Raw genomic sequence first — 23,500 nt, 5'->3', positions numbered from 1 at the left:
CACCTTCTTGGTGCCAGGCCCTGGCACCAGGGATGTAAACATTAGGAAGACATAGTTCCTGCCCTCAGAAAGCTCAGCCAGGAGTAGAAGAGACAGCCAGGTAAGCAAAGGTGGGCAATGGAGGGGCTATGAAAGGTGCTGGGGAGTCCAGAGGATGGAAAATGACTCTACCTTTTGTGGGTGGGGAAGATTTCATAAAGGAGGAAGAAGAACCCTTTGAATCAAACTCTTGAAAGATAGAGTTCACCAGGTGCAGAAGAAGGAAAAGTCCAATATAGACAGAGCCAAGGGTGGTATCCTGGTGACTCAGTGGTAAAGAATCCACCTGTCAATGCAGGAGACATGGGTTCCATCCCTGATCTGGGAAGATCCCACATGCTAAGATCCCACATAACTAAGTCTGTGCACCACTACTGAGACTGCTCTAGAGCCCAGGAGCTGCAACTACTGAAGCCCTTGCCCCTAGAGCCTGTGCTTTGCAACAAGAGGAGCCATCGCAATGAGAAGCCTGTACATCCCAACTAGAGAGAAGTCCTTGCTCACTGACACTAGAGAAAAGTCCTTGCAGCAATGAAGACCCAGCACAGGCAAAAATAAAATAAACAAAATTGTAGACAGAGCCAAGGGCGAATCAAAGAAGAGGTGATGAGGTCAGACGCAGGAGGCTTTGGCCAGGACTCTCAGACTTGATTCTAAGATCACTGGGAAGTCCGTGAAGGGTTTTGAGCAGAGGAGTGCCTTGGCTAGGATTCTGAAGGCAGGCTCTCTGTCAGTAGTGTAAAGATCTGAAGTCCTTTTTTAAGAATCCAGTGTGAAAAAAAAAAAAAATCTAGTGCATGAGCTGGGGAGGAAAATTGATGGTCCCTCCCACCCTCAATCTTGTTATTGCTTTTGGTCTACTCAGACCCTTGGAAATTGTTTAAAATTTTATTATTTTTTAATTGGAAGATAATTGTTTTACAATGGTGTGTTGGTTTCTGCCACACCACAGCATGAATCAGTCATAATTATGTATATATCCCCTCTCTTTTGAGCCTTCTTCCTACCCCACCCCCATCCCACCCCTCAAGGTCATCACAGAGCACCAGGCTGAAACTTTTTTAAACTATCTTTATCCAAGTCTTCACCTCACTTGCTAGAGAGACCAACCCACTTCCTTCCTCTCTGCTTAAACCCTACCTTCCATCAGGGTGATGGGGCCACAGCGGGGCTTGGAATAAAGGTGTACAGAGAACAGAGGGGTTATGGCTTCCTATCGGGGTGATGGGCAAAGGGACCCAGGAATCGAGAACCAGCTGTTCTCGATCTTGGTTTTCCCCACTTCTTTGGGCCAGTTGGAGCATCTCAGCTCCTATAGTGCCCGCCCCTTGTTTGCCGCCCTCAACTTCCTGCCCCACCAGAGGAAGTGGGGAGAGCCATCAGGTGCAGCAACAGCTATCTGGGGCCATGGTGAGTCCTTAACGCCCAGGAATCCACGCATCTCTCCATCCCCAGCCCTTAGGGTAGCCCGGCCCAGGTCAACCCACAGTCGGCTGACTTCTCCTAGCCTCTGAGATCAGGTCACACTGGGGGACCCTGCCTGCCGCCCCCAGCAGCCTCATATCGTCCACCCTCACCAACAGGACAAGGAGTATGTGGGGTTTGCCGCCCTCCCCAACCAGCTGCATCGCAAGTCTGTCAAGAAGGGGTTTGACTTCACACTCATGGTGGCAGGTCTGAGGGTTTTGGAGAGGGGCCTGGTAGGGGGTCCTCAAGAGACCTTGGCTGTCCCCTCACCTGACCAGCTGGGCTTGACCTGTCCACAGGGGAGTCAGGCCTGGGAAAATCTACCCTCATCAACAGCCTATTTCTCACCAACCTCTATGAGGATCGGCAAATACCAGAAGCCAGTGGTAAGACGCCCCTCTCCCCACCACACTGTCCAGGCCCTCTGACCCCTCTCCTTTCATGTCCCCAGACTGCACACCCTTCCTTTCCTTCTGGGTCTCCCATGACATTCTGGGGAACTCAGGCAGCTCACTGCTTTTCTCCGAGACTCAGTCTCCTCCCCTGAAAAATGGGTGGGGTGCAACTGTGAGTCTGAGAAGGGAAATTAGTCCTGCTTCAGACCCCTCACCAGCTCCCTGACCTCTCCCCATCCTCATAGCTCGCTTGACGCAAACGCTGACCATCGAGCGCCGGGGCGTGGAGATCGAGGAGGGGGGTATTAAGGTGAAGCTGACTGTGGTGGACACACCTGGCTTTGGGGACTCAGTGGACTGTTCAGACTGGTGAGGAATGGGGGAGAGCCCAGGGCTCAGCTTCCCAATGTGGCTACTCTGTGGAGACCGAGGGGTCAGATTCAGGGCTGGTCTGCCCGGCCCTACCCACGCCCCCGCAAAAGCGGGAGCTGTTTCCGGTGGTCTTGGGGCCCAAAACGCCTTGTGCTTCCCAACATCTCGCCTGCCAGTTTCTTCTGACATTTTTGGTTGGAGCCAAAGACCCTGCTTCTCACCCCCACAGTCCCGGCTAGCCTTGCCCCCTTCGCTCCCCTGCGGTCCAGATCTCTGACTGCTCTCCCCACACCCCCAGCTGGCTGCCTGTGGTGCGCTTCATCGAGGAGCAGTTTGAGCAGTATCTTCGGGATGAGAGTGGCCTGAACCGGAAGAACATCCAGGATTCCCGCGTCCATTGCTGCCTCTACTTCATCTCACCCTTTGGCCGGGGGTCTGTGGGACACCCTAGGGGGTTGGGACATTTGGGGAGGGCCGGCAGTGGGGGGGGGGGCGGGTCTCTCTGTACCCTGAAACTGAGCCCTGACCAGTTTCTGGGTGCAGGCTCCGTCCCCTAGATGTGGCCTTTCTCCGGGCGGTGCACGAGAAGGTCAACATCATCCCAGTCATTGGCAAAGCAGATGCCCTGATGCCGAAGGAAACACAGGCCCTCAAACAGAAGGTATGTGGTGGCCTCTGACCTTTGGCCTGCACATGAAGCCAAAAGTCAAGACAAAAGCTGAACTCAGCTTTGACTTCTTTGATCTTGGGGTAGCCTTTTTGGAGTGTGACATGTCAGGCTAGACTGGAAGAAAGTTTTTGAGAAAGGTGGGTCATAAGCTGCCTCAGGAAGCCACATCTCTGGAGGCTCAGAATAAAATCCCTGGACTGGATGCTTGGCTAAGATCTGTCTGAGGGCAGGAGTGTGGACATAACTGCCCATTTTATCTGTCTGGCCCCAGGATGCTGACCATGCCCCCATTTCCCCACTTCTTCAGTGCCCTCTCCCACTGTTTTCACTTATGTCTCTCTCTCCTGGTCTTTTGGTGTCTGCTCATCTTCAAAACTTCCCAAACATCAGGCTTTCCTCTTAGGGTAAGGTCTCAGTTTTTCATCATCTATGTCTCTGTCTCTCATCGTCTGAGATTGTGTTTTCAGTCTTCCTGGATGCCCATCTCTCACCATCTATGTTTTTCATGCCTTCCTCTCTGTCTCTTTCATCCCGTGTCTGTATCTAGATCTCACTGTCTCTGGTGAGGCAATGTCTTTGTGGCTCACAGCCTTTGTGTTTCTGTCTGCATCTGTCTCCTCCAAGATCCGGGAACAGTTGAAGGAGGAAGAGATCAACATCTACCAGTTCCCCGAATGTGACTCTGATGAGGATGAAGACTTCAAGAGGCAGGATGCAGAGATGAAGGTACAGAGGCAAAGCAGGACGGGACTGAGAAGCCAGGGGAGGCGGATGTGGAGGTGGAAGCTGAGAAAGGTTTCTGTCCACGGGGCGGCGAGAGGATGGAGATCGCTGACTCCCCCCCTCTAGGAAAGCATCCCTTTTGCGGTCGTCGGTTCCTGCGAAGTAGTTCGGGACGGCGGGCCCCGACCGGTGAGGGGACGTCACTACTCCTGGGGCACTGTAGAGGGTGAGTAAGGCCGGGTACGAGTTCTGAGGCCAGCAGGGAGCCCAGGCCTCCTCCCAGCCAACCGTACCCAACATGTGAAGTTGGGGAAAGTTCTGGTCCCAGGGGTCCTAGGAGCCCAAAGAGGGGTCCTTGGGCAGCCGACCCGATCCAAGTTCCCTGACGCTCGCGGGTCCGCCCCCCAGTGGAGAACCCACATCACTGCGACTTCCTGAACCTGCGACGGATGCTCGTGCAGACACACCTGCAGGACCTGAAGGAGGTGACACACGACCTGCTCTACGAGGGCTACCGGGCCCGCTGCCTACAGAGCCTGGCCCGGCCTGGGGCGCGGGATCGAGCCAGCCGTAGGTGAGAGCCAGCGCGGGCAGTTAGGTGCTTCCAAGGCCCCGCCCTCACTCTCCATGACCTCGACCTTCACCTTCTCTCCCAGAGCCTTTCTTTCCCCATCCCCTTTGCTTACAGCCCTAACCTAAGGATATGGCCCCGCCTTCTAAACTCCAAACGAACTCCAGATCCTGTCTCGCGGCGGTGACTCAACCAAGGCCCTCGCCTCTGATTCCTTTCCTTCTCTCCCATCCCCTTAGTAAGCTTTCCCGCCAGAGCGCTACAGAGATCCCGCTGCCCATGCTGCCTCTGGCCGATACGGAGAAGTTGATCCGCGAGAAAGACGAGGAGGTGAGCTTTCCCCCAGACCAAGACCCCCAAGTCCTCTTCGGAGCCCCTCTCTGGCCGCGCCCGGACTCAATGCCTGCAATCTTTCCCCGCACAGCTGCGCCGCATGCAAGAGATGTTGGAGAAGATGCAGGCCCAGATGCAGCTGAGCCAGGCTCAAGGCGAGCAGTCGGACGCTCTCTGAGGCACCCATGGGGGTTTTCTTTACCTCGCAGCCTGTAAGGCCCGCCCTTCTAAGGGGCGGGCTCTCAGGATCTCCCAATCCTGGAATTTGTAGCCCCGCCTTTGGCTCCGCCCCAGCTCACTTCCGGAGCGCGACCTCCTCTCCCAACCCTGAACACCTCCATCCCCTCCCCACTTCTCCCAATCATGACTTCAATAAAAACTGAGTTTCTCTGAGGCCATACAAATCTCTTTCCCAGCGGGAATAAGTGGCGGGCGTAGCGGGCGGAACCGCTCCACCCAGGCCTCCGGGCCACTATTTATTCATTCATTTGCTGGGCACCCGTTTCGTGCCAGCCGGTGTTTCTGCCCAGCCTCCCACCCGAGTCCCACTCGCACAAACGCACTGAAGGCGCCGCGGATAAGAAACGAGACCCTTTCGATTTATTAGGAGTCTGGGTGGGGAGGTCGGACTGGCAGGAAGGTGTTGACTAGCAGAGGCCGAAAAGGGTCCGCTCTACTCCTGGTCCTTGGCGTCGCCATGCGTGATGACGTAGCAGATGTTCTTGTAGTCTACGTTGCCGCCCACGTCGGGGGGGAAGGCAGCCCACATGTTCCTCATCTGCGGAAACCAGGCCGGGTATCGCCAACTGGTTCCTTACATTCCCCTTCTCCCGTCCCTCCTCTTCTCCCAGACCCCTCCTCCACTCACCTCTTCCTGGGAGAAGCGGTCACACTGCGTGGTCAGCAGCTCCTCCAGGCTGGAGAGAGGTGATATAGGGGAGGTTTGAGATTGGACTTCGTGATTCCTTTCCACGCCCTCCCACCTCATCCCCCTTGCCATTCCCAGTCTCGTCTTGAAAACCGGGGTCATTCTGGATTCCTCATTGGTCTCCCAAACACTCTAGCCTCCCCTTTTGCCCTTCTTTCTGTGTTCCATCGCCCATTTCCACAGTCCTGATTTTTCCCTTATCCCTGTTCTATGCGGTGCTTAGTCGATCAGTCACGTCTGACTCTTTGCGACCCCAAGGACTGTAGCCTGCCAGGCTCCTCTCAAGAGCTTCTCAAGGGATTCTCTAGGCAAGAATACTGAAATGGGTACTATGCCCTCCTCCAGGAGTTCTTCTCAACCCAGGGATCAAACCCAGGTCTCCTGCATTTCAGGCAGATTCTTTACTGTCTGAGCCACCCTTATCCCTGGCAGTGCCTAACTCTTGGTGGGAATTGAAAGAAGCTTTCTGTGTGGGAGCAGCTGGAGTGTGTCACTTACAATTGCTTCTTGATGGTGCCTTTCCCCTCAGGGTCTAAGACCTTGAAGGCTCCAGTGATCACATCCTCAGGGTCGGCACCTGGAGGGGGGGTGGTCAGAGGGCACATGTAGCTGAAGGATTGCTAAAGGGTCAGTCCCTGAAAGTTCTGAGGCGAGGCAGCTGAGGGGTTGGACCAAGGACACATCATACTTCATTCACCTTTGAGCTTCTCCCCAAACATGTTCAGGAAGACAGTGAAGTTGATGGGCCCACTGGCTTCCTTCATCATGGCGTCTAGCTCCTCATTCTTCACATTGAGACGCCCTAGAACAGGGTTGGGGAAGCAGGGGCAGGAGTGGGGTCTTGCAGCCAGAGAATAATGCTTCCTATAAATTCAGATCATCCCATCCATTTTTTTTTATCCCATCCATTTTTTATCCTGGATAGACTGAGTCCCAAGTTGGACCTGGCAGGACTGGGACCCACAGCTGCTGAACACCCAGGACTCTGCAGCCTTGAATCTTTACAGGTAGAGGAGGCAGCTCACCCATGGCTGCAAAAGTGTCCCGCAGGTCTTCCTTGTCAATAATGCCATCCCGGTTCTGGTCAATTACTGTGAAGGCCTGTGGAGGGCAGAGGCAAGGAGAGATTATGTCTCCCGTGACCGAGTTTCAGCATCCTTACTCCAGGCAGATCAGATTCTGAGATTCTGGTTGCCAGTCAAAGGTCCTCTTACACTCCAAGCAGGGAGGGGAGTAAGGAATCTAAGCCCTTCTCCTTCCCCCAAACAGGTGCACATTCCAGGGAGGAGTGGGGGGAGGGGCAGCAAGGGGTGCCTTTGGTCAGCCTTCAGTCTCCCTTCTCCCCACACTTACCTCCTTGAACTCCTGGATTTGGGTCTGATCAAACATGGAGAAGACACTGGAGCTTCCGCCCTCTGCCGCTGCCCTTCTCTTGGCCTTCTTGGGTGCCTGAAGGATGAGGGTTGGGCAGAGGGGTTCGTGAACCCATCCTTACTCCTCTGGAGGCAATGAACTCTTAGAGTTCATTCTTCTAAAGCAACTCTTCTGACTCTAGGCTTCCCCTTCCTTACGACTCTTTGCTGAGGGGACTTGTTTCAGTTGGATCGTCAAATTTCTATCTGAAGCCCTCAAGTGCCCATCCTTCCACCCTACCCAACAAGTGAAATGTTTCTTGCCTTCTCAGTGCCCTGAGCCTGGCTCCTCTGAGTCCTAGACTTGCTGTGTGTCCCTGATCCACTCATTCACCTTGTCTGAACCTCTACCTTCTCATTTATAAAATGGGAGTGTGAATCCTGGCCTGGCTGGTTCCAGGGGATTTAGAAAGGTGGAGGAGTGTGCTTTTGAGAGGGACTGGGCTCCTTTGAGTGGAGTGTCTGGGCAGATTATCCTTGGTTGGGTCCTTTAGGGTATCATTCTATATATTCCCCATTAACGATACCAAGAAAGGGAAGATTCATCTTTTTTCCTCTTGCCAGACTTGGAATCAGCTCCTTCCTTTCAAAGGGTGAGGCTGCCCTGAGGTCTGAGAGATCTGAGCTTGGGCTGGGGGATTCTCACTCACCATGTCTTGGGTCTCCCGGGGGCAAGGCAGTGGCTCTGGCTGGAAAGGAGCAGAGAGTCCGTCTGGAGCACTCCCTCTGGAGTTATATAGTCCAGCCCCAGGGAGCCCTTAACATACCACTGTAACCTTAGCCCTGTGGATGCCCACCCCAGATACCAAAATAGCCCAGCTCAAGGCTCCTTTCTTGGAGGGCCAGCAGCAGCTGGAGCCTAGGGAGGGAGAGAGAAGGGAGGGTGTCTTGGGCTGCATGTCTCACTAGGCCCTGGGCAGGAAGGGATGTTCTTTCTCCCTGAAAGAGGCTGGAATGTGCCAGAGTTCAGAGGGGGCCCAGGCTGAGACACCGGACTAGGAGAGAGACAAACCAGGCTCTTGTATCCCTGCAAGGTTTAAACCCAGTAAATTTATTACGCATCAATAGTGTACCAGGCACTGGGCCATACTTCAGTCTCCCTTCTCCCCATATTTACCTCTTTGAACTCCTGGATCTGGGTCTGATCAAACATGGAGGCGTTGGAGAAGGGAGGCTGAAGTCTGACCAAAGACATCCCTTGCTGTCCCTCCCCCCACCATGTGGGTGCACTTGGACAAACACAGTCCCTCCATTGTGGAGTTCACAGTCAAGAGTATGTATGTGTTGGGGTAGTGACAGAGGTTAAAAGTGGGAGAGAGCTATCTGGGGAAGCTGAAGGATCAGGAAGTCTTCTATATCCCCTTTAAGGAGAGGGAGGAGTTTGTGAGGGAAGATATGGGGCATGGAATCACTAAGTATGAAGAGACTAGACAGCCTGGAGCAGAGAGCCTGCTCTGTGACATTGGGTTTTGTGCTCCAACTCTCTGGGCCCTGGTTTCCCCCTCTGTAAAATGGGAAGGTAATTCCCAGGCCAAAGAACTTGTGGATGTGAACACTATTGGAAAACAATTAGTGATGTATGATCATTATAATTTTTTTTTTTTTTGGGCAGCACTGCACAACTTCTGGGATCTTAGTTCCCCGACTAGGGATTGAACCTGGGCCCTCGGCAATGAAAGCCTAGAGTCCTAACCACTGGACATCCAGAGAATTCTTACAATCATTACGATTAATATACAGGCCCTGCCTTGGTAGAACTTACAGTCTAGCTGAGGAGAGAGGGTAAATGCAGAAAATGACACACTAGTTGGAATATAGATGTAGAGGGCATAGTGGGCCTGTGTAGGAGTACTGAAATGACGTTATGAAGGCCACTAGAAGTGTCAGGTGGAAGTGGAGGAACAGACATGCTAAGTGGAGGGCAAGGATGGGCAAAGGCCTGGAAAAATCAAAGATCAGAAGTGTTCAGCTCACCAGAATTGGGATGGGGCTTGAGCAGAGGATACAAGGGGCTGGACACCGGAGATTGGAGAGTCTTCAATGCCAGACTGAAGGCTGAGACCTTGGGAGCCTTGAAAAGTTTTGAAACAGGAGAAGGACATGGTCTCGTGTGAGTCTATAGTCACTTTTTTGGATATGGATGTAAAAGTTGGAACTCAAGAGGAGGGGAGTCAAAGACACCAAGAGAGAAGTTAATTAGTCACCTCCACCTTGGTGGCTGGATGGCCAATGACTTCTCTCTCCAATCTGGGCAAGAACCAGCTTGGTTGACTGTGATTTTGAGGTCCCCTCTCCCAACCCTCTGGGCCTCAGTGCCTCAGTCCATTCCATACAGTGGAGGTCTGGGGAAATAGTGGCTGAGGAAGCCCCAGGAGGTTCAAGGTTGGCAAGGACACCCATGTCTCCTCCTCCTCCTGCTCCTTTTGGGACCCGATGTCCTGAAGAAGTTGCCTCCTCCCCGCTCCCTCCTCCAGACTCATGCCAATGCCTCTAAGACAGTTTCTTTTCTGGGCACTGAGGTCAAGCCACCTGTTGTCTCTAAGAAGGGAGAAGGAGCCACCCTAAACTTAGCAGCTGCCCTTGGCCTCCTGCACTGGCCCCTCCCTGCCTCAGTCGACAGCTGCCTCACCTTATAAGGTTACCATGGGGGTCCAGGCGCAGGGAAGAGCCCACTTCTTACTGGGTTGTGGGAGGGGAGGAGAACTCAATAGAAGGGAATGGAGGAAGTGCTTAGAAAGCTTGGGCCTAATGGAAAGTGGGGAGTTTGAAGAGAAGGAGATCAAGAGCGGCAGATCTCAGACACTGGAGTTCACAGGATCTGAGTCTGAGCTGGGAAAAGGAGCCTCAGAGAACTCAGAGACCAAGCAACTGGGAAGCTGGGAGCTAGCTAGGCCTGACTGAAATTTCAGGATGGTGGACTTTGCACAGAAATTGGAGCCCTTCTGGGGCTGAATCCTGAATCCTGGGCCTCAGGGAGATGGAGCCCAGAGAGAGGAGGGGCTGGTAAAGTCTGGGCTTTGTGTTTGTGGTCTAGGGTAGCTGGGGTGGGGTGAGGCGGGGAGTAGGGGGATTATGAGATTGGGGTCTGGTTTCCTAGCAGAGAAGGAGGAGCACAGAACAGTGTGTCAATGAGGAGAGAGGAGTTCAGAGGGTTTGTTCTGCATCCTCCAAAGAATAAGAACAGAGATATGGGAGTTCATGGTAGTGGGAATCCATGATTTGAGGTCTGGGCTTCCCACTAGAATGGAGGGGGCACTCGGAGGATGAGTTCTGAGGAACTGGAGCCTGGATTCTGGGAGGAGCTCAGAAGATGGATCTGAGGACAGGGACTTAGGGGTTGGGATACCCACAGGAAACGGTGGATCCAGAAGGACGAGTTACAGGATTTGGGGGGTCTTGTTATAGTCACCTGGGGTTTGTAGCGGACTGGGATAAGAATGAGAGACAGAGTGAAGGGCAAGAGTACTTGATCAGAGAGCACCTAATCAGTGGTGGGTTTGGGAGCTGAATGGAGAACTGGCCCAAGAGAGGACTCAGGCAGGGCAGCGTGGCGTTTATTTGCTAAGGGTTTCACCAATGCCCCCGAACCCCGCCTCTCTCCGCGCTGTCCCCAACTGTCACCCCCTCCCGCGCTTGTCTCCGGTTGTCACCGACATCCCTGGCTTGGCACCGCCTGCTGGTAGCACCCCTTTCCTTTGGATGCTGCCATTGGCTGAGACAGCTGTCTCTCTTCCTCCCTTATCGCTAAAGTGAGAAGGTGCATTCATTGGCTGACGAGGCAAATTAATCGCAAAATTGGCCCGCCCCTCGCAGCTGTCATTCCTTCCGGACCTTCTTGGGAGACCCAAAGAATCCCTCAGCTGCTATTGACTGCGGATGCTGTCTGTCACCGCCCAAATAGCTATCACTGTCTGTCAAACTGACCTCCGCCCACTTCCCTTTTCATTGGCTCCCTTTTAACCATTCTTTTTTAGATAGGCCCGCCTCTTCTCGCACAGCACCCGCCTCCTTCCACGGTCTGTCACTCTTCAGTCATCCTTATTGGCCAGGAGGTTCGGCTTCCCGCTTTTCTATTAGTTAATCCCTTCGTCCCACCTCCGCTAGGTTTCACTCGCCCTCTCATTGGTTTTACAACCCTCCGCCTTCTCTGTTTCCTCTTCCCAAATTACCCACCCCCTTCCCACCTCCAGCCCCACCCACCCTCCCAACGATTGGCAGAAACCCAGTTCCTTCTCTCTTATTATTCGTCCAAGACCTCTGACGAGGCGGGAGAAAAAAGGAGCGCGATGGGACTGCTCGCGCGCAGGCGTAAAGCGCCGAGACGCAGGCCGCTGGGCCGGCACCGGGGCGTGTGCGCAGGCGCGAGGTCTGCCGCTCGCCCGAAGCGGGAGGGAGGGGGCGGCGGCGAGAGAGCGAGAGGGAGGTAGAGGGCGCGAGCGAGACCCCGGCGGCCTGGCGCCCCGGGACCCTTTTCCCGGCTCCGCGCGCTGGGCAGCCGCCCGCGCGCCGCCCTCGACCCCGGCGCGCGCCAGGCCGCGCCCTTCGCCTTCTCCCCTTCCTCGGCGGGCGGCGCGGAGCGGCCTGAGGGGCGGCGCCTTTTGCGGCCGCCGCTGCGGGGGGATGTGAGGGGCGGCCCGCTGACATGGAGACGGGCCCGGCGCCCCTGGTGGCCCCGCCGCGCCGTCATGGCGCCCCCGCGGCCCCTTCGCCGCCGCCCCGCGGCTCTCGGGCCGGGCCCGTCCTGGTGGTGGCTCCGGGGCCGCCAGTGACCACGGCCACTTCGGCCCCGGTCACCCTGGTGGCCCCCGGGGAAGCGCGGCCCGCATGGGTGCCGGGTCCGACCCAGACCTCAGACTCGGTCCCCGGCCCGATGGTCACGGGCAGCACGGAGGTGGGACAGACTCTGGAGGCCTCACCCGATGCCCCCAGGGCGCAGGTCTCCAGCCCGGAGCCCTTGGTGCCCGAGGCAGTGGCTGGAGCCGAGATGTCCGTGGCTCAGGCCCCAGGGGCAGACCCTCCGAAGACAGAGGAGGCTATAACCTCACCCGATCCTGGACCCGGGACCCTCACCAGGACCCCTTCAAGAACGGCTCCTGGGGCCCTGACAGCCAAACCCCCGCTCGCCCCCAAGCCGGGAACCACAGTGGCCTCAGGTGTGACTGCACGGGTTGCAGCTGTGACAGCAGGACAGGTGACAAGTGGACATGGAGCTGCGGCAGCAACATCAGCATCAACTGGACAGGCTCCCGAGGACCCTTCAGGGCCTGGCATAGGCTCTTCAGGGACATGCGAGGCCCAGGTAGCTGTCGTGACGGTGACCCCAGCTCCGGAGCCCGCTGAAAATTCTCAGGACCTAGGCTCCATGTCCAGCCTGGGACCTGGCATCTCTGGGCCTCGAGGGCAGGCCCCAGACACCCTGAGCTACTTGGACTCCGTGAGCCTCATGTCTGGGACCCTGGAGTCCTTGGCGGATGATGTGAGCTCCATGGGCTCAGACTCTGAGATAAACGGGCTGGCCCTGCGCAAAACGGACAAGTACGGCTTCCTTGGGGGCAGCCAGTATTCAGGCAGCCTGTGAGTACCCATTGGGCCTGTTTCAGGGAAGCAGAGGTGGGGCGGGATGGGGAGGAAAGGATACACCTTGCCTACACTCTCTCAGCGCATCCTCCTCTGAGGATCCGGGGAGTGACCAGTGGGAGTGAGATGCTTAAGGATCCTGTCCTGCCTAGAGCATCCTGAGGTTTTCTATGGCACCAGCCTGTTAAGGTCTCAGGCCAGGTGTTAGGAGTTCTCGGTTTGAGTCTAAGCCTTGCCTTTGGTGGTGGGTTGCATGCCCTTGAGTGAGTGCCTTCCCCATTGGAGTTAAGGCCTCACTTTCCTCCTCTGTGAAGTGAAAGGTAGAATGAGATGATACCTCTGGTTGTCCCAGCTCCTTGATGGGAATCTCCAGCTACAGGCCGGATAGTCTGGTGGTTTGACCAGGCAGGGGTTCTGATAGAGATCGTTGGTCCCTTAGGGGGAAAGTCTGGAGGGATGCAAGCACCTCTCCCTCGTAGCCCTAGGTCTCATGGGGTGATGAGTTGGGGAAGTCTGATGGAGGAGAGACCCGAAGGCAGGGCATCTCTGTGAAATAGAAGAGCAGGCTTGTGTTTTCACTGAAGGAAAGGGGGTGGGGGAGGCCTCTTCCCCATTTCCTCATCTCCCCAGCCGGGCTTACTCTTTCCTAGTTCCCTCCAGGGGCCTGAGTCACTCCTAAGGTGGGGGTGTAATTACTTCTGACTTCTTCCTTTCCTCTCTTTGGATGCTGCCCATTGGTCCTGTACCCCTTTAACCTGCTGGTCAGTTCAGTGTATAGCATTGCCAGAGAACCCAAGTGCCAGGCCCTGTGCTGGGTACTGAGGATCAAATAGGCATTTCAAGGTGTTCATCATCTAGAGGGAGAGACAAATACTTAAACCGTTGGTTTCGACGTAATATGTTAGGTTTAGCCTGGAGATCATCACAGGGTTTTGTGAGCACCTAGGGAAGGGATCTTTTGCCCAGTCTGGGAATTCAGCCAGACTGATCTGAATTGTGAAGAATGAGGAGGATTTAGTCATGGCTGTGTGTGTTGGGGTCAGGGGGACCTGCCTGGTGTTGGGGGAAGCCCTGTAGGAGGGTATTCTAAAGAATGCAGGGTGTATAATCCAACAACAAAATTTCAGAAAATCTTCGAGCATCAACATTCACGATGCTGTGTGGGGAAGGCTGGTGCTTTCCCATGCATGACGGAGGCATTGTTGTACCTAATTCACAGATGAAGAAACAGGATTAGAGCAATCCTGTGAATTGCCCCATTCAAATAATTTGGATCCCCGTGACCTATGGTGCTCTCCTCAGCGCTATCCTGCCCTAAAGAACTTGGATTGAATTGGATTTTAGTGAGCCCCTCTTGTGTATCAGGCACCGTGCTGGGTGCTAACTCTCTGCTTTGTGATTTTGTCCGTCTAAAATCCATCTTCACGCTGGCAGAATCTACTTCTGAGGTCAGGCTGACTGTGGGGCACGTTATCTTACAAGCTTTTAGTGGCTCCCACTGTCCACAGGATAAAATTTAAGCTTTAGCCTGGACACAGGTTCCTTATTTTCAGCCCTGACAGCCTCTCTGGTCTTCTTTCCCACCACTTTTCACATGTGCTGTGTGCTGTGTCCTGTTGAAGTGATTGTAGTCTTTCTCCCTTCATACTCAGGCTGTATCATCAGCCAGGAATGCCCTTCTGGTCTTTTCCTGCCATCTTTTACTCAATCCTTCATGACTTCCCTCAGATGTCCTTTCCTCCAGGAAACCTTCCCTGATCTCTATCGCCCCTACTTCAGTTAGCGCCTCTTCTGTGCATCTTTGTCATTGCGTTTCCCTCATCACATTGCCGTCATCCCTCTGCTAGCTTGTGACATTTCGAGGGCCGGAAAGGGATCTTACTCCTCCTGGCCTTTAGTAGAGTTAGGAATTGACTTTTAAGATAGAGATTAATGAGAAATCACCTTTCAGTTTAAGGAACTTCTGGGACAAAAGAAAATAACATTAAACCTTTCATTTAACAGTCCTTTATATACAGTTTCTCAGTAGTCCTCTTGTAACTTGGTGATGTAGGTGGTGGCATCCCTTTTAACAGATAAGGAAGAGACTTGATTCTCATTTGCTAAGACTCCCCAGTTTCTAAGGGACAAGTGGGATTTGAGCTCAGGTCTATCTGGGAACATGTGTTTTCTTCCATTTCACTCACATAGTGCTGGCTCCTCCAAGTAACTGTTTTAAGACTGGTGAGGTATCTTGAGTGTGAAGCTTTGCTAGAACAGTGAGCAGGCAGTGCAAGGAGAGCTTCATTTGCTGGGTAATCTGGGGTGATTCCAAGGAGGAGGAGGTAGAGGAAATTGCAGATGGTTCAAGGGATCTCAAGAGTCTGGTAGAAGGAAACTCAGTTGCTTATAAGGAGACAGATATTTGTTATGTATTTAATTTTGTGGATAATAATTACTGTTTACTCATTGAGGCCGTGATAGGTGATACTGTTTTTTTCTCCATCTTACAAATGAGGAAATTGGGGCTTAGAGAGTGACTTGCCCAAGGCCACACAGTGAGTAAGTGGCGAAGGTCTAATAAAACATGTGAAGTGAAAGTGAAAGTGTTAACTGCTAAGTTGTGTCTGACTCTTGCGACCCCATGGACTGTAGCCCGCCAGGCTCCTTTGTCCATGGAATTCTCCAGACAAGAATACTGGAGTGGGTAGCCATTCCCCTCTCCAGGGGATCTTCCCAACCCAGGGATCGAACCTATGTCTCCTGCATTGCAGGCAGGTTCTTTACCATCTAAGCCACCAGGGAAGCCCCAGTACAAAGTATACTTTATACATATCCTGTCCTCTCTCCCCAACTTTTATGTGTCAGAAGTGGGATTTGAACACAGCCTCTGTACAGATGTCCAACATGAGAATGTGATCTCTGTTCGGAGATTCCGTCCAAAGGGAATTCCTTTCAGTGGTGAATTAGGGCCTTGGAAGGCCGAGTGACCAGACGTCCTGATGTGTTGATAGCTCATAGAATGCGTTTGTGGTCTGGTCTCTCATTGGCGATTGGGAGGTGGCTTGCCTCAGTTCCTCCAGCAATCAGGATTTATACTGCTGTTACTGACTTCTTTCCTACTCCCCATATCCTCAGAGAGAGCTCCATTCCTGTGGATGTGGCTCGGCAGCGGGAGCTCAAATGGCTGGAGATGTTCAGTCACTGGGATAAGTGGCTGTCACGGCGTTTCCAGAAGGTTTGAGAAGGCTGTGGTGGGCAGGGCCGTGGATGTGGTGGGGGTGGGGAGGACAGAGTGAGCCCACGGGCTCTGGGGAAGCCCAGGAACCTGATCTTACCTGCTCTCTGGACCATGTTGGGGGTAGGTGGTTCTTGGGCCTGGGGGAGGAGTAACTTTAAAAGATAGAAGGCCAGGTCGGGTGTCCCAGGGAGCCTGAGGGCTTCAGGGGAAGGCTTGGAGGCTGTAGCAGTCACTGAAGCTGTTCCCCTGCTGGCCACCCTGCCTTAGGTGAAGCTGCGTTGCCGGAAGGGGATCCCCTCCTCCCTCAGAGCCAAGGCCTGGCAGTACCTGTCCAATAGCAAGGAACTCCTGGAGCAGAACCCGGGCAAGTTTGAGGTGCGCACAGCTCCAGGGTGTGGGGCCATGTGACACGGTCTGTGTGAGGGCATCATCCATCCCCCCAGAGTCTGAGGTAATCTCAGCTGTCCCACTGCAGGAGCTGGAACGGGCTCCTGGGGACCCTAAGTGGCTGGATGTGATCGAGAAGGACCTGCACCGCCAGTTCCCTTTTCATGAGATGTTTGCTGCTCGAGGCGGGCACGGGTAAGGCAACCTGACTGTGTGAGTCCGTGGTGGGTGGATGTAGGGCTGGGCTGAAAGCAGTTCTTGCCTTCCAGGAATTCTGCAGGAGTGGTCTTTCATGAATTGAGTGTCAAGACATACTGAAGGATGGGTCCAGGGAGGGAGACACTGACTTGGGTTGATGGGGGAGTAACATGGGGGTATTGGTGAGGGGGAGGTGGGACACGTCAGAGCCTCACTGGGGAGGATGCATGTGAGTGAGGTTTTGAAGGATAGATGGAAGCAGAGCGAGAGGCAGGGTTTCCCTGGCTGGGGGGTTATGTAAGCTCTGTCTGGGCAGTGGCGTTGGGTAGAGCTGCTGAAGCTGGCAAAGCAGTTAAGGGCCCTTAAATGCTGTGCCAGGGCCCTTCGATTTTTGTTCTATTTGCCAGACTTCCTCGAGAAGTCTATATATCGCTCCCTAGTAGTGTGCCAGATGTTTTTAGATGGTTCTCAGCTCCTTGTGGGAGCACGTGGATAAACTTTAACAGTGAGTTCATCCTCTCAGCAAGTACTTATCAAGCACCTGCTATCTTCCAGGTATTGTTTCAGTTACAGATGATAGCAGTGAATGAAAGATAAAAACTCCTGCCCTCTCCAGGCTTATTATATTTTAGTAGGGATAGACAACAAAGAATGAAAATATGTTGTATGTACAATGGTGGTAAATAGAGTTTAAAGCAAGAAAGGCCAATAGAGAATGTGCATGGAGATGGGGTTACAAATGACCTGATCTGACTTGTGTTTTATTTATTTATTTTTTGACTTGTGTTTTAAAAGGATCATTCTGGGACTTCCCAGGTGGTCCAGTGGCTAAGACTTCGTGCTTCCACTGCCGGGGGCACTGGTTTGATCCCTGGGATTCCTGGTTGGGAACTAAGATCCCACATACTGTGCAACTCTGCCAAAAAAAAAAACAAAAACCCTAGGATTGTTCTGGCTGCTGTGGTGAGAATAGATGATTGGAGACGAGGGCAGAAACAGAGACCAGGTTGACTGTTTCCATAATCCCAGACAGAGACAATGGTAGATAGACCAGGGTGGTAGCAGTGGAACTGTGGGGAGGAGGGGTTGAACTCTGAATATATTTTCAAGGTAGAGCCAAAAAGATTTGCCAGTGGATTAGATGTGGAGTGGTGTATGTGTGACAGAGAGTAGATAAGGAAGACTCTTAAGGTTCTTGGTCTTAGAAACTAGAATGAATGGAGTTAGAATATACTGATATGGGTGGATGGGGAAAAATAACCTTGAGAGGTGTATTAGGAACTCATTTTGTGAATGTGAAGTTTGAAATACTCACTGGACATCCAGTTGAGATGCCAGGTAAGCTGGATATACAATATACACAACATCCAGGGAGAGGGTTTTTCTTTTTTGGTCATCCTATTCGGCATGTAGAATCTTAGTTCCCCAACCAGGGATCAAAGCTGTGCCCCTGCAGTAGGAGTGTGAACTCTTAACCACTGGACCACCAGAGAAGTCTGGGAGAAATTTAAACTGGAGATAAATTGGAAGTTGAGAGATGTCAGCCTCTAGATGGGACCAGATCTCACCCATGGGACTAGATGAGGTCGTCAAAGCAGGGAGTGTAGATATGGAAGGAAGCTGTTCAGAGACTGAGCCTACAGTGCTAACATTTCAAGAATAGGAAGATGGGAAAGGACCTGTAAAGGAGACTGGAAAAAGCTAGAAGGAAAACCAGGAGAGTGTTTCCTGGAAGGAAAGTGAAGAAGTTTCAGGATCAGCTCTTTGAAGTGCTGCTGATGGATCGAGTCAAGTCAAATCTGTAAACTGACCTCTGGATTTAGCAATGTGGAGGTCATTGGTGACCTTGATAAAAGCGGTTTTGTATGGAGCAAGGACTAAAGCCCGACTGGAGGATGAGAGGAAAGAAACTGAGGATAGCAAGTCCGTACTCTAGGTGGGTTTGCCTGAACAGGCAGGAAAGAAATGGTGTGATATTCAGAGGGGAAAGTTGGGTAGAGAGATGTTTTTTATTTTTTATAAGCTAGAGGAAATGACATGTTGGTATGCTGCCAGCATCTGTAGTTAGAGAAAAATGGATGCTACACAAGTGATGGGAAGGTTGCTAGAAGGATGGCCTGTGTAGGCAAGAGGGGATGGGACCCAGTGGAAAGGCTGTGGTTGGTCAGATTCACGAATAGTTCACTCATAGCAGCGGGAGGAGGCAGAGGCACAGAAGCAGGCAGGTGGGTGAAAGCAGCATGAGAGCTTGTGGAAGTTAAATATTTAATACATATTAGGTGAAATAACTAGTATATCAAACCTGTCATTTCATGGATGTTATTACAAAGTAGAGAGAAAATAACAGTGGGGAGGTGTGCAGATAAAGCACAAATGAAGGTCACATTTCAGTGACTGCATTTTGAGAAACACTGTTGTAAGCTGTGGTCAGGAGTGTGTGACTGGAGGCAGGGAGAGGATCTGGGAGGTTATGAACATTACCCTGGTTAACAGATGAAGGGCTGAGCTGCTCAGTAACTGTGGAGGTGGAGAGAAGGCCTAGACACGAGTGAAATTCAGAATGTAGTGTTTATACGATGTCACAACCAGCTGTGGGTAGGGGTGGCAGGCCCTCTGCTTTCTAGTGGGGGGCTGAGGGGTTGGAGTTCCCTCATACAGCCATGGAGCACCCTCAAGCAAAAGGGACAGATCTGGGGCAGAGAGTGTATTCTTCTGGATGCAGAGATAAGAGGAAAATCTGAGGCCCAGCTGCCTTCCCAGGCCTCCAGGAGAACCAAGGCCCTGGCCTGGGGGGAAACTGATGAAATCCAGTCAGACAGATAAGACAGGCCCTGCCCTAGGAGAGCACCTGCTGGGAGGTAAAAGCACGCAGACAGCGCCAGAAGAGGGCCGATGGTGCGGTTGTCGAGAGCTTCCTGGAGAAGGTGACCTTGAGGGTTTAGGGATGGTGGCAGATGGAGAGAGAGCAGAGCCTGTGTGGGGAATGGGTAGGGAGCACGTGGGTGTGCAGCCAGGGTGGAAGGCTGGAGCCTGGGAGAAAGCCTCCATGATGATCTGAGACTTTGGCTTAAGCTCGGGAGGTGGGATCAGGAAGGCAGCTAGATCAGGTGTGTGGTGGTAAAGCTCTGGAGTTGATCCTGCACAAGCTCTGGGAGAGTCTGGGGTGGGGTTGGTGGGGGGGTTGGTTTGGGGGCAGGGAGTTCCCAACTCTTGATTGCCCTTTCCCCATGCCCACAGGCAGCAGGACCTGTATCGAATCCTGAAGGCCTACACGATCTACCGGCCCGATGAGGGTTACTGCCAGGCCCAGGCTCCCGTGGCCGCAGTGTTGCTCATGCACATGCCTGCCGAGGTCAGCAGACGCCCGACCTGGTTGGGGAGGGGCTGGGCCTGCAGGGCTGACGGGGGAGCTCCCTGCCCCGTTCTTCTGGCCCCATCCCTCCCTCCTTGTTCTTGTCCTTCTCAGCAAGCCTTTTGGTGCCTGGTGCAGATCTGCGACAAGTACCTCCCCGGTTACTACAGCGCAGGGCTGGTGAGTGTCTGGAGGCTGGTGCACCTGGGGCTATGACTTGTTCCTAAGACTGCAGGGCGGGCCGGGTCCTGCCTCACCCTGTGCCCTTCTGGCTGTCTGTTCTGGGCCCCTCCCACTGAGGTGAGGATCCCACCTCATGGATGGGATCTGACTACCAGCGCCAGTCCTACCCCATTGGGCCCACAGCCAGGGGGCCTCTTCTCATGGTTCATCCCATCTTCAGGAGGCCATTCAGCTGGACGGAGAGATCTTCTTTGCCCTGTTGCGTCGGGCCTCCCCACTGGCGCATCGGCACCTGCGACGGCAGCGCATCGATCCTGTGCTCTACATGACAGAGTGGTTCATGTGCATCTTCGCCCGCACCCTGCCCTGGGCTTCAGTGCTCCGGGTCTGGGATATGTTCTTCTGTGAAGGTACTTCTGTAGCCACGCAGGCCAGGAGGGGGACTGGGGTTCCCATGGTGGCTGCCAGAGTGGGGCCTGCTGACAGAAGGCTGCTTCACTGAGATCCGTCTTAGGGCTGGAGAAACTGAGGTTTGATCTTATTGGCTCTGCCACCAGCCACAGCTTGCTTTACCTCCCAGGAACCTAAAACCCCTGGCGGCTCATTTTCTCCTTCTTGAGGCCTCCATTTCCTCATCTGTCGGGTCAGCAGTACACAGGGATGGGGGCTGTGAGTACCCCCTGCACAGGCCAGGCTGAGACTCCCAGGCTGATCACCCATGGCCTCTTCTCTTCGGGCCTGCAGGCGTCAAGATCATTTTCCGGGTGGCCCTGGTGCTGCTGCGGCACACGCTGGGCTCGGTGGAAAAGTTGCGCTCCTGCCAAGGCATGTATGAGACCATGGAGCAGCTACGTAACTTGCCCCAGCAGTGCATGCAGGAGGACTTCCTGGTGCATGAGGTAGGTCCTGGCCTTAGTGTACCTCACACCTGCTTCAGTAGATCCCCACCCCCCACTTCACCCTGGTACCCATGTCTTCTCCATCTAGGTGACCAACCTCCAAGTGACAGAAGCACTGATTGAGCGAGAGAATGCAGCCCAGCTCAAGAAGTGGCTGGAAACCCGGGGTGAGCTGCAGTATCGGCCCTCACGGAGACTACACGGTTCCCGGGCCATCCACGAGGAGCGCCGGCGGCAGCTGCCCCCCCTGGGTCCCTCCTCCAGCCTCCTCAGCCTCCCTGGCCTCAAGAGCCGGGGCTCCCGGGCAGGTGGAGGGGTCCCCTCCCCACCCCCTCCCGTCCGCAGGGCCAGTGCAGGGCCTGCTCCAGGGCCAGTGGTCACCGCCGAGGGACTGCATCCATCCCTTCCTTCGCCTACTGGCAACAGCGCCCCTCTGGCCCCCAGCGGCAAGGAGGCCCGGAGGCAGGAGAAGGAGCGACAAAAACAGGAAAAGGAACGCGAGAAGGAGCGGCAGAAACAGGAAAAGGAACGGGAGAAGCAGGAGAAGGAGCGGCAGAAACAGGAGAAGGAGCAGCAGAAACAGGAGAAGGAGCGGCAGAAGCAGGAGAAAAAGGCCCAGGGCAGGAAGCTCTCGCTGCGTCGAAAGGCAGATGGACCGCCCGCCCCCCAGGACAGCGGGGACAGGTCCTCAGCATCAGAGGCCCGGCAGGATGCATACTTCTGACCTCTGCCCTGGGGCTGGACTGCGTGGCCCCCTCTTTTCCCTCAGCCAAGAGCAGACCTAGCCTGGGGTGTTGTTCCCAGCCCGCCCTTGGCAGGCTGTCCCTCTTTCTGAGGAAAGTGGCTTGATTCCCCGTCTCCGTGCCAGCCGCTGATCCCCACATGGCCGGGACACTCAGAGAACGGGGGGCAGCTACATTTCCCTGGGGGAGCAGTGGACACCTCACCTCCAACTCGGCCCAACTGGGGTCCCTTCCCAGGTGCCGTCCTCCTGATTGGCCTTTGGTCACCACAGGGGTGACTTGTGGCAGTGGGAGTCAGCAGTTTTCAGATTCTTACACTCCAGTCACTCCCCTTACCCATGAAGTGAAGCTGGGTTCCTTTACCCCCTTCAGTCCTGCCTGTCTCCCCCAGTTCCTGGTTGGGGGCCCAGGCTCTTCTTGCTCTCCTGGACATCTCTGTGTTGTAATTATGTACAGAGGACCTGGTTGGCCCAGGGTGGGGGTGTTCACTCCATCTTCTGTTCCCTGGTTCTCCCTCCCCAGTGTTCTTGCACTCTAGTTTATTTAAGGGGACATGCACTGGAACAGGAAATGTCTCCCACCACCACCCTCCTTGCTCTCCTTCCTCTTCACCTACCTTCCTCTCTATTCTCAGGCCTCCCCTGCTTTGTCTGACCAAGGCCCCTGCCTTTCACTTTGTCCCTCCCAACCCTCCAGCCCCTTCCTGGGTAAGGGGTCTTCCCCTGAGCTCTAGGGGGTGGAACCCAATGTTTACATGTTCTTCTGTCTCTGCCCCCACCCTGTGCGGCGCTTTGAGGAACCGGAAAAGAACCTGCTGTTGTACCTGGGCCTGTCTTCTGCCTTGTTATTTGATGAATGGGGTTAAAATAAGGACAAGGAGGGAGGGAGTGGTGAGTTAGCAAGGATCTGGGTGTCTCTTGAAGCTGTTGACTGGTCTTGGCAGGTATCTTTGGGCCTTTAGTCTATTAGTCGCCGCTCATCAACAGTTGTTGAGCTCCTGCTTCACCTTCACCTGCTGGGGATCTGCTGCCTCCGTTGTCACTGGCCTCCTGGAACTGTCTATGGACCGCCTGCAGCATCCGGATCTCCTTTCCAAAGTGCTCGTGCAACTCCTGGAAGCTGAAGAGGGTCCTGGGGGTGGCTGGGGAGCCACAGTCCTCTGGGGGTGAGCCGGGTTCTTGGCCAGCTGCCTGACACAGCTCCCGGTACTGGGCCTCCAGGGGGCGTAGCAGCACAGCCAGCCGCGTCCAGGTGGCTCCGGCCAACGCCCACAGCCAGGCTCTCAGCTCCTCCGGGTTTTCTGCTGCCAGCTTGTAGGCCCGCCTACCTCCCCCTGGGGTCCGAATGGTAAAGGCATAGGGTTCTGTGGCTCCAAGGCGTGGCTCCACCTGGCAGTTCTCTAACAGGATGAGGCCCAGGGGTGTGTGGTCAGCCTGGTGTTCCAGGTAGAAGAGGAGATTTCCCCGCAGGATGAACCAGCGGCGCTGATAGCTGGTATTTCGGGCCCCCTTCTTTAGCAGGATGCCCTCCCGGTCTGGAGCCTGTGTTCTGTACCCACGGAAGAAACGGAGCACGGACTTTTGGTGCAGTTTCATGGTAGCCCACTGTGGGAAGAAACCCTAGGAGCAGAAAAAGGAGGAGTGGTGCATTTGGTTATCCGGGGTACCCCCGCACTACCCTCCTCTGGCTCCAGTAGGCTCTTTCTGGGCCCAGTCTTGGTCTTGGTCTAGAGGGATTCAAACTCTTGAGTATCCTCAAGAGGGACCTCCCAACCTCACTTCTGCCCCTTGGGCCAAATTACAAAATCTGGGCAGGACTGTAGGGCTGGGGTCCTGTTTGGGGTTGGGGGGGCGGATATCCACTACGGCCCTTTCCCAGGCCTACCTGAGATGAGGGCACAAGGGACTTCAGGCCTCGGTACTGGGAACAGGTGCCACTGCCACCTCTCCTATTTTTGACTCTTCCCACCTCAGAAACCAGGAACTTACCCAGGGGATAGGAGGTGGCTGATTTTAGACTTCCCCTGGGTCC

At 54.3% G+C, this 23,500-nt stretch overlaps 4 protein-coding genes across 4 annotated transcripts; 2 read left to right on the top strand and 2 right to left on the bottom strand.

The window, feature by feature from the left end:
- Positions 1 to 1,204: 1,204 nt before the first annotated feature.
- SEPTIN1 (septin 1) lies at positions 1,205 to 4,964 on the top strand. Its single transcript, XM_043914731.1, has 11 exons — positions 1,205 to 1,449; positions 1,623 to 1,713; positions 1,806 to 1,892; positions 2,147 to 2,270; positions 2,572 to 2,706; positions 2,817 to 2,934; positions 3,568 to 3,669; positions 3,793 to 3,892; positions 4,075 to 4,240; positions 4,477 to 4,567; positions 4,662 to 4,964. Exons 1-11 carry the CDS (start codon positions 1,264 to 1,266, stop codon positions 4,746 to 4,748), a joined length of 1,287 nt encoding a protein of 428 aa, XP_043770666.1. The 5' UTR covers positions 1,205 to 1,263; the 3' UTR covers positions 4,749 to 4,964.
- A 184-nt stretch (positions 4,965 to 5,148) lies between these two features.
- Positions 5,149 to 7,715, bottom strand: MYLPF (myosin light chain, phosphorylatable, fast skeletal muscle). Its single transcript, XM_043914736.1, has 7 exons — positions 7,561 to 7,715; positions 6,852 to 6,947; positions 6,524 to 6,599; positions 6,196 to 6,300; positions 5,997 to 6,075; positions 5,439 to 5,487; positions 5,149 to 5,348 (listed from the first exon to the last, which is right to left on the bottom strand). Exons 1-7 carry the CDS (start codon positions 7,561 to 7,563, stop codon positions 5,244 to 5,246), a joined length of 513 nt encoding a protein of 170 aa, XP_043770671.1. The 5' UTR covers positions 7,564 to 7,715; the 3' UTR covers positions 5,149 to 5,243.
- Positions 7,716 to 11,187: 3,472 nt separating this feature from the next.
- Positions 11,188 to 22,296, top strand: TBC1D10B (TBC1 domain family member 10B). The gene is made up of 9 exons (XM_043914730.1): positions 11,188 to 12,484; positions 15,605 to 15,704; positions 15,975 to 16,082; positions 16,183 to 16,289; positions 19,530 to 19,644; positions 19,759 to 19,824; positions 20,048 to 20,237; positions 20,572 to 20,726; positions 20,815 to 22,296. The coding sequence occupies exons 1-9, from the start codon at positions 11,553 to 11,555 to the stop codon at positions 21,448 to 21,450; spliced, it is 2,409 nt and encodes an 802-aa protein (XP_043770665.1). The 5' UTR covers positions 11,188 to 11,552; the 3' UTR covers positions 21,451 to 22,296.
- On the bottom strand, positions 22,287 to 23,460 carry LOC122701606 (sesquipedalian-1-like). Its single transcript, XM_043914735.1, has 2 exons — positions 23,354 to 23,460; positions 22,287 to 23,088 (listed from the first exon to the last, which is right to left on the bottom strand). Exon 2 carries the CDS (start codon positions 23,062 to 23,064, stop codon positions 22,435 to 22,437), a length of 630 nt encoding a protein of 209 aa, XP_043770670.1. The 5' UTR covers positions 23,065 to 23,088; positions 23,354 to 23,460; the 3' UTR covers positions 22,287 to 22,434.
- Positions 23,461 to 23,500: the final 40 nt, after the last annotated feature.

The sequence above is a fragment of the Cervus elaphus genome, chromosome 10 (assembly GCF_910594005.1).
Source record: "Cervus elaphus chromosome 10, mCerEla1.1, whole genome shotgun sequence".
Lineage (NCBI taxonomy): Eukaryota > Metazoa > Chordata > Mammalia > Artiodactyla > Cervidae > Cervus > Cervus elaphus.
This window is presented reverse-complemented; position numbering and strand designations above follow the sequence as displayed.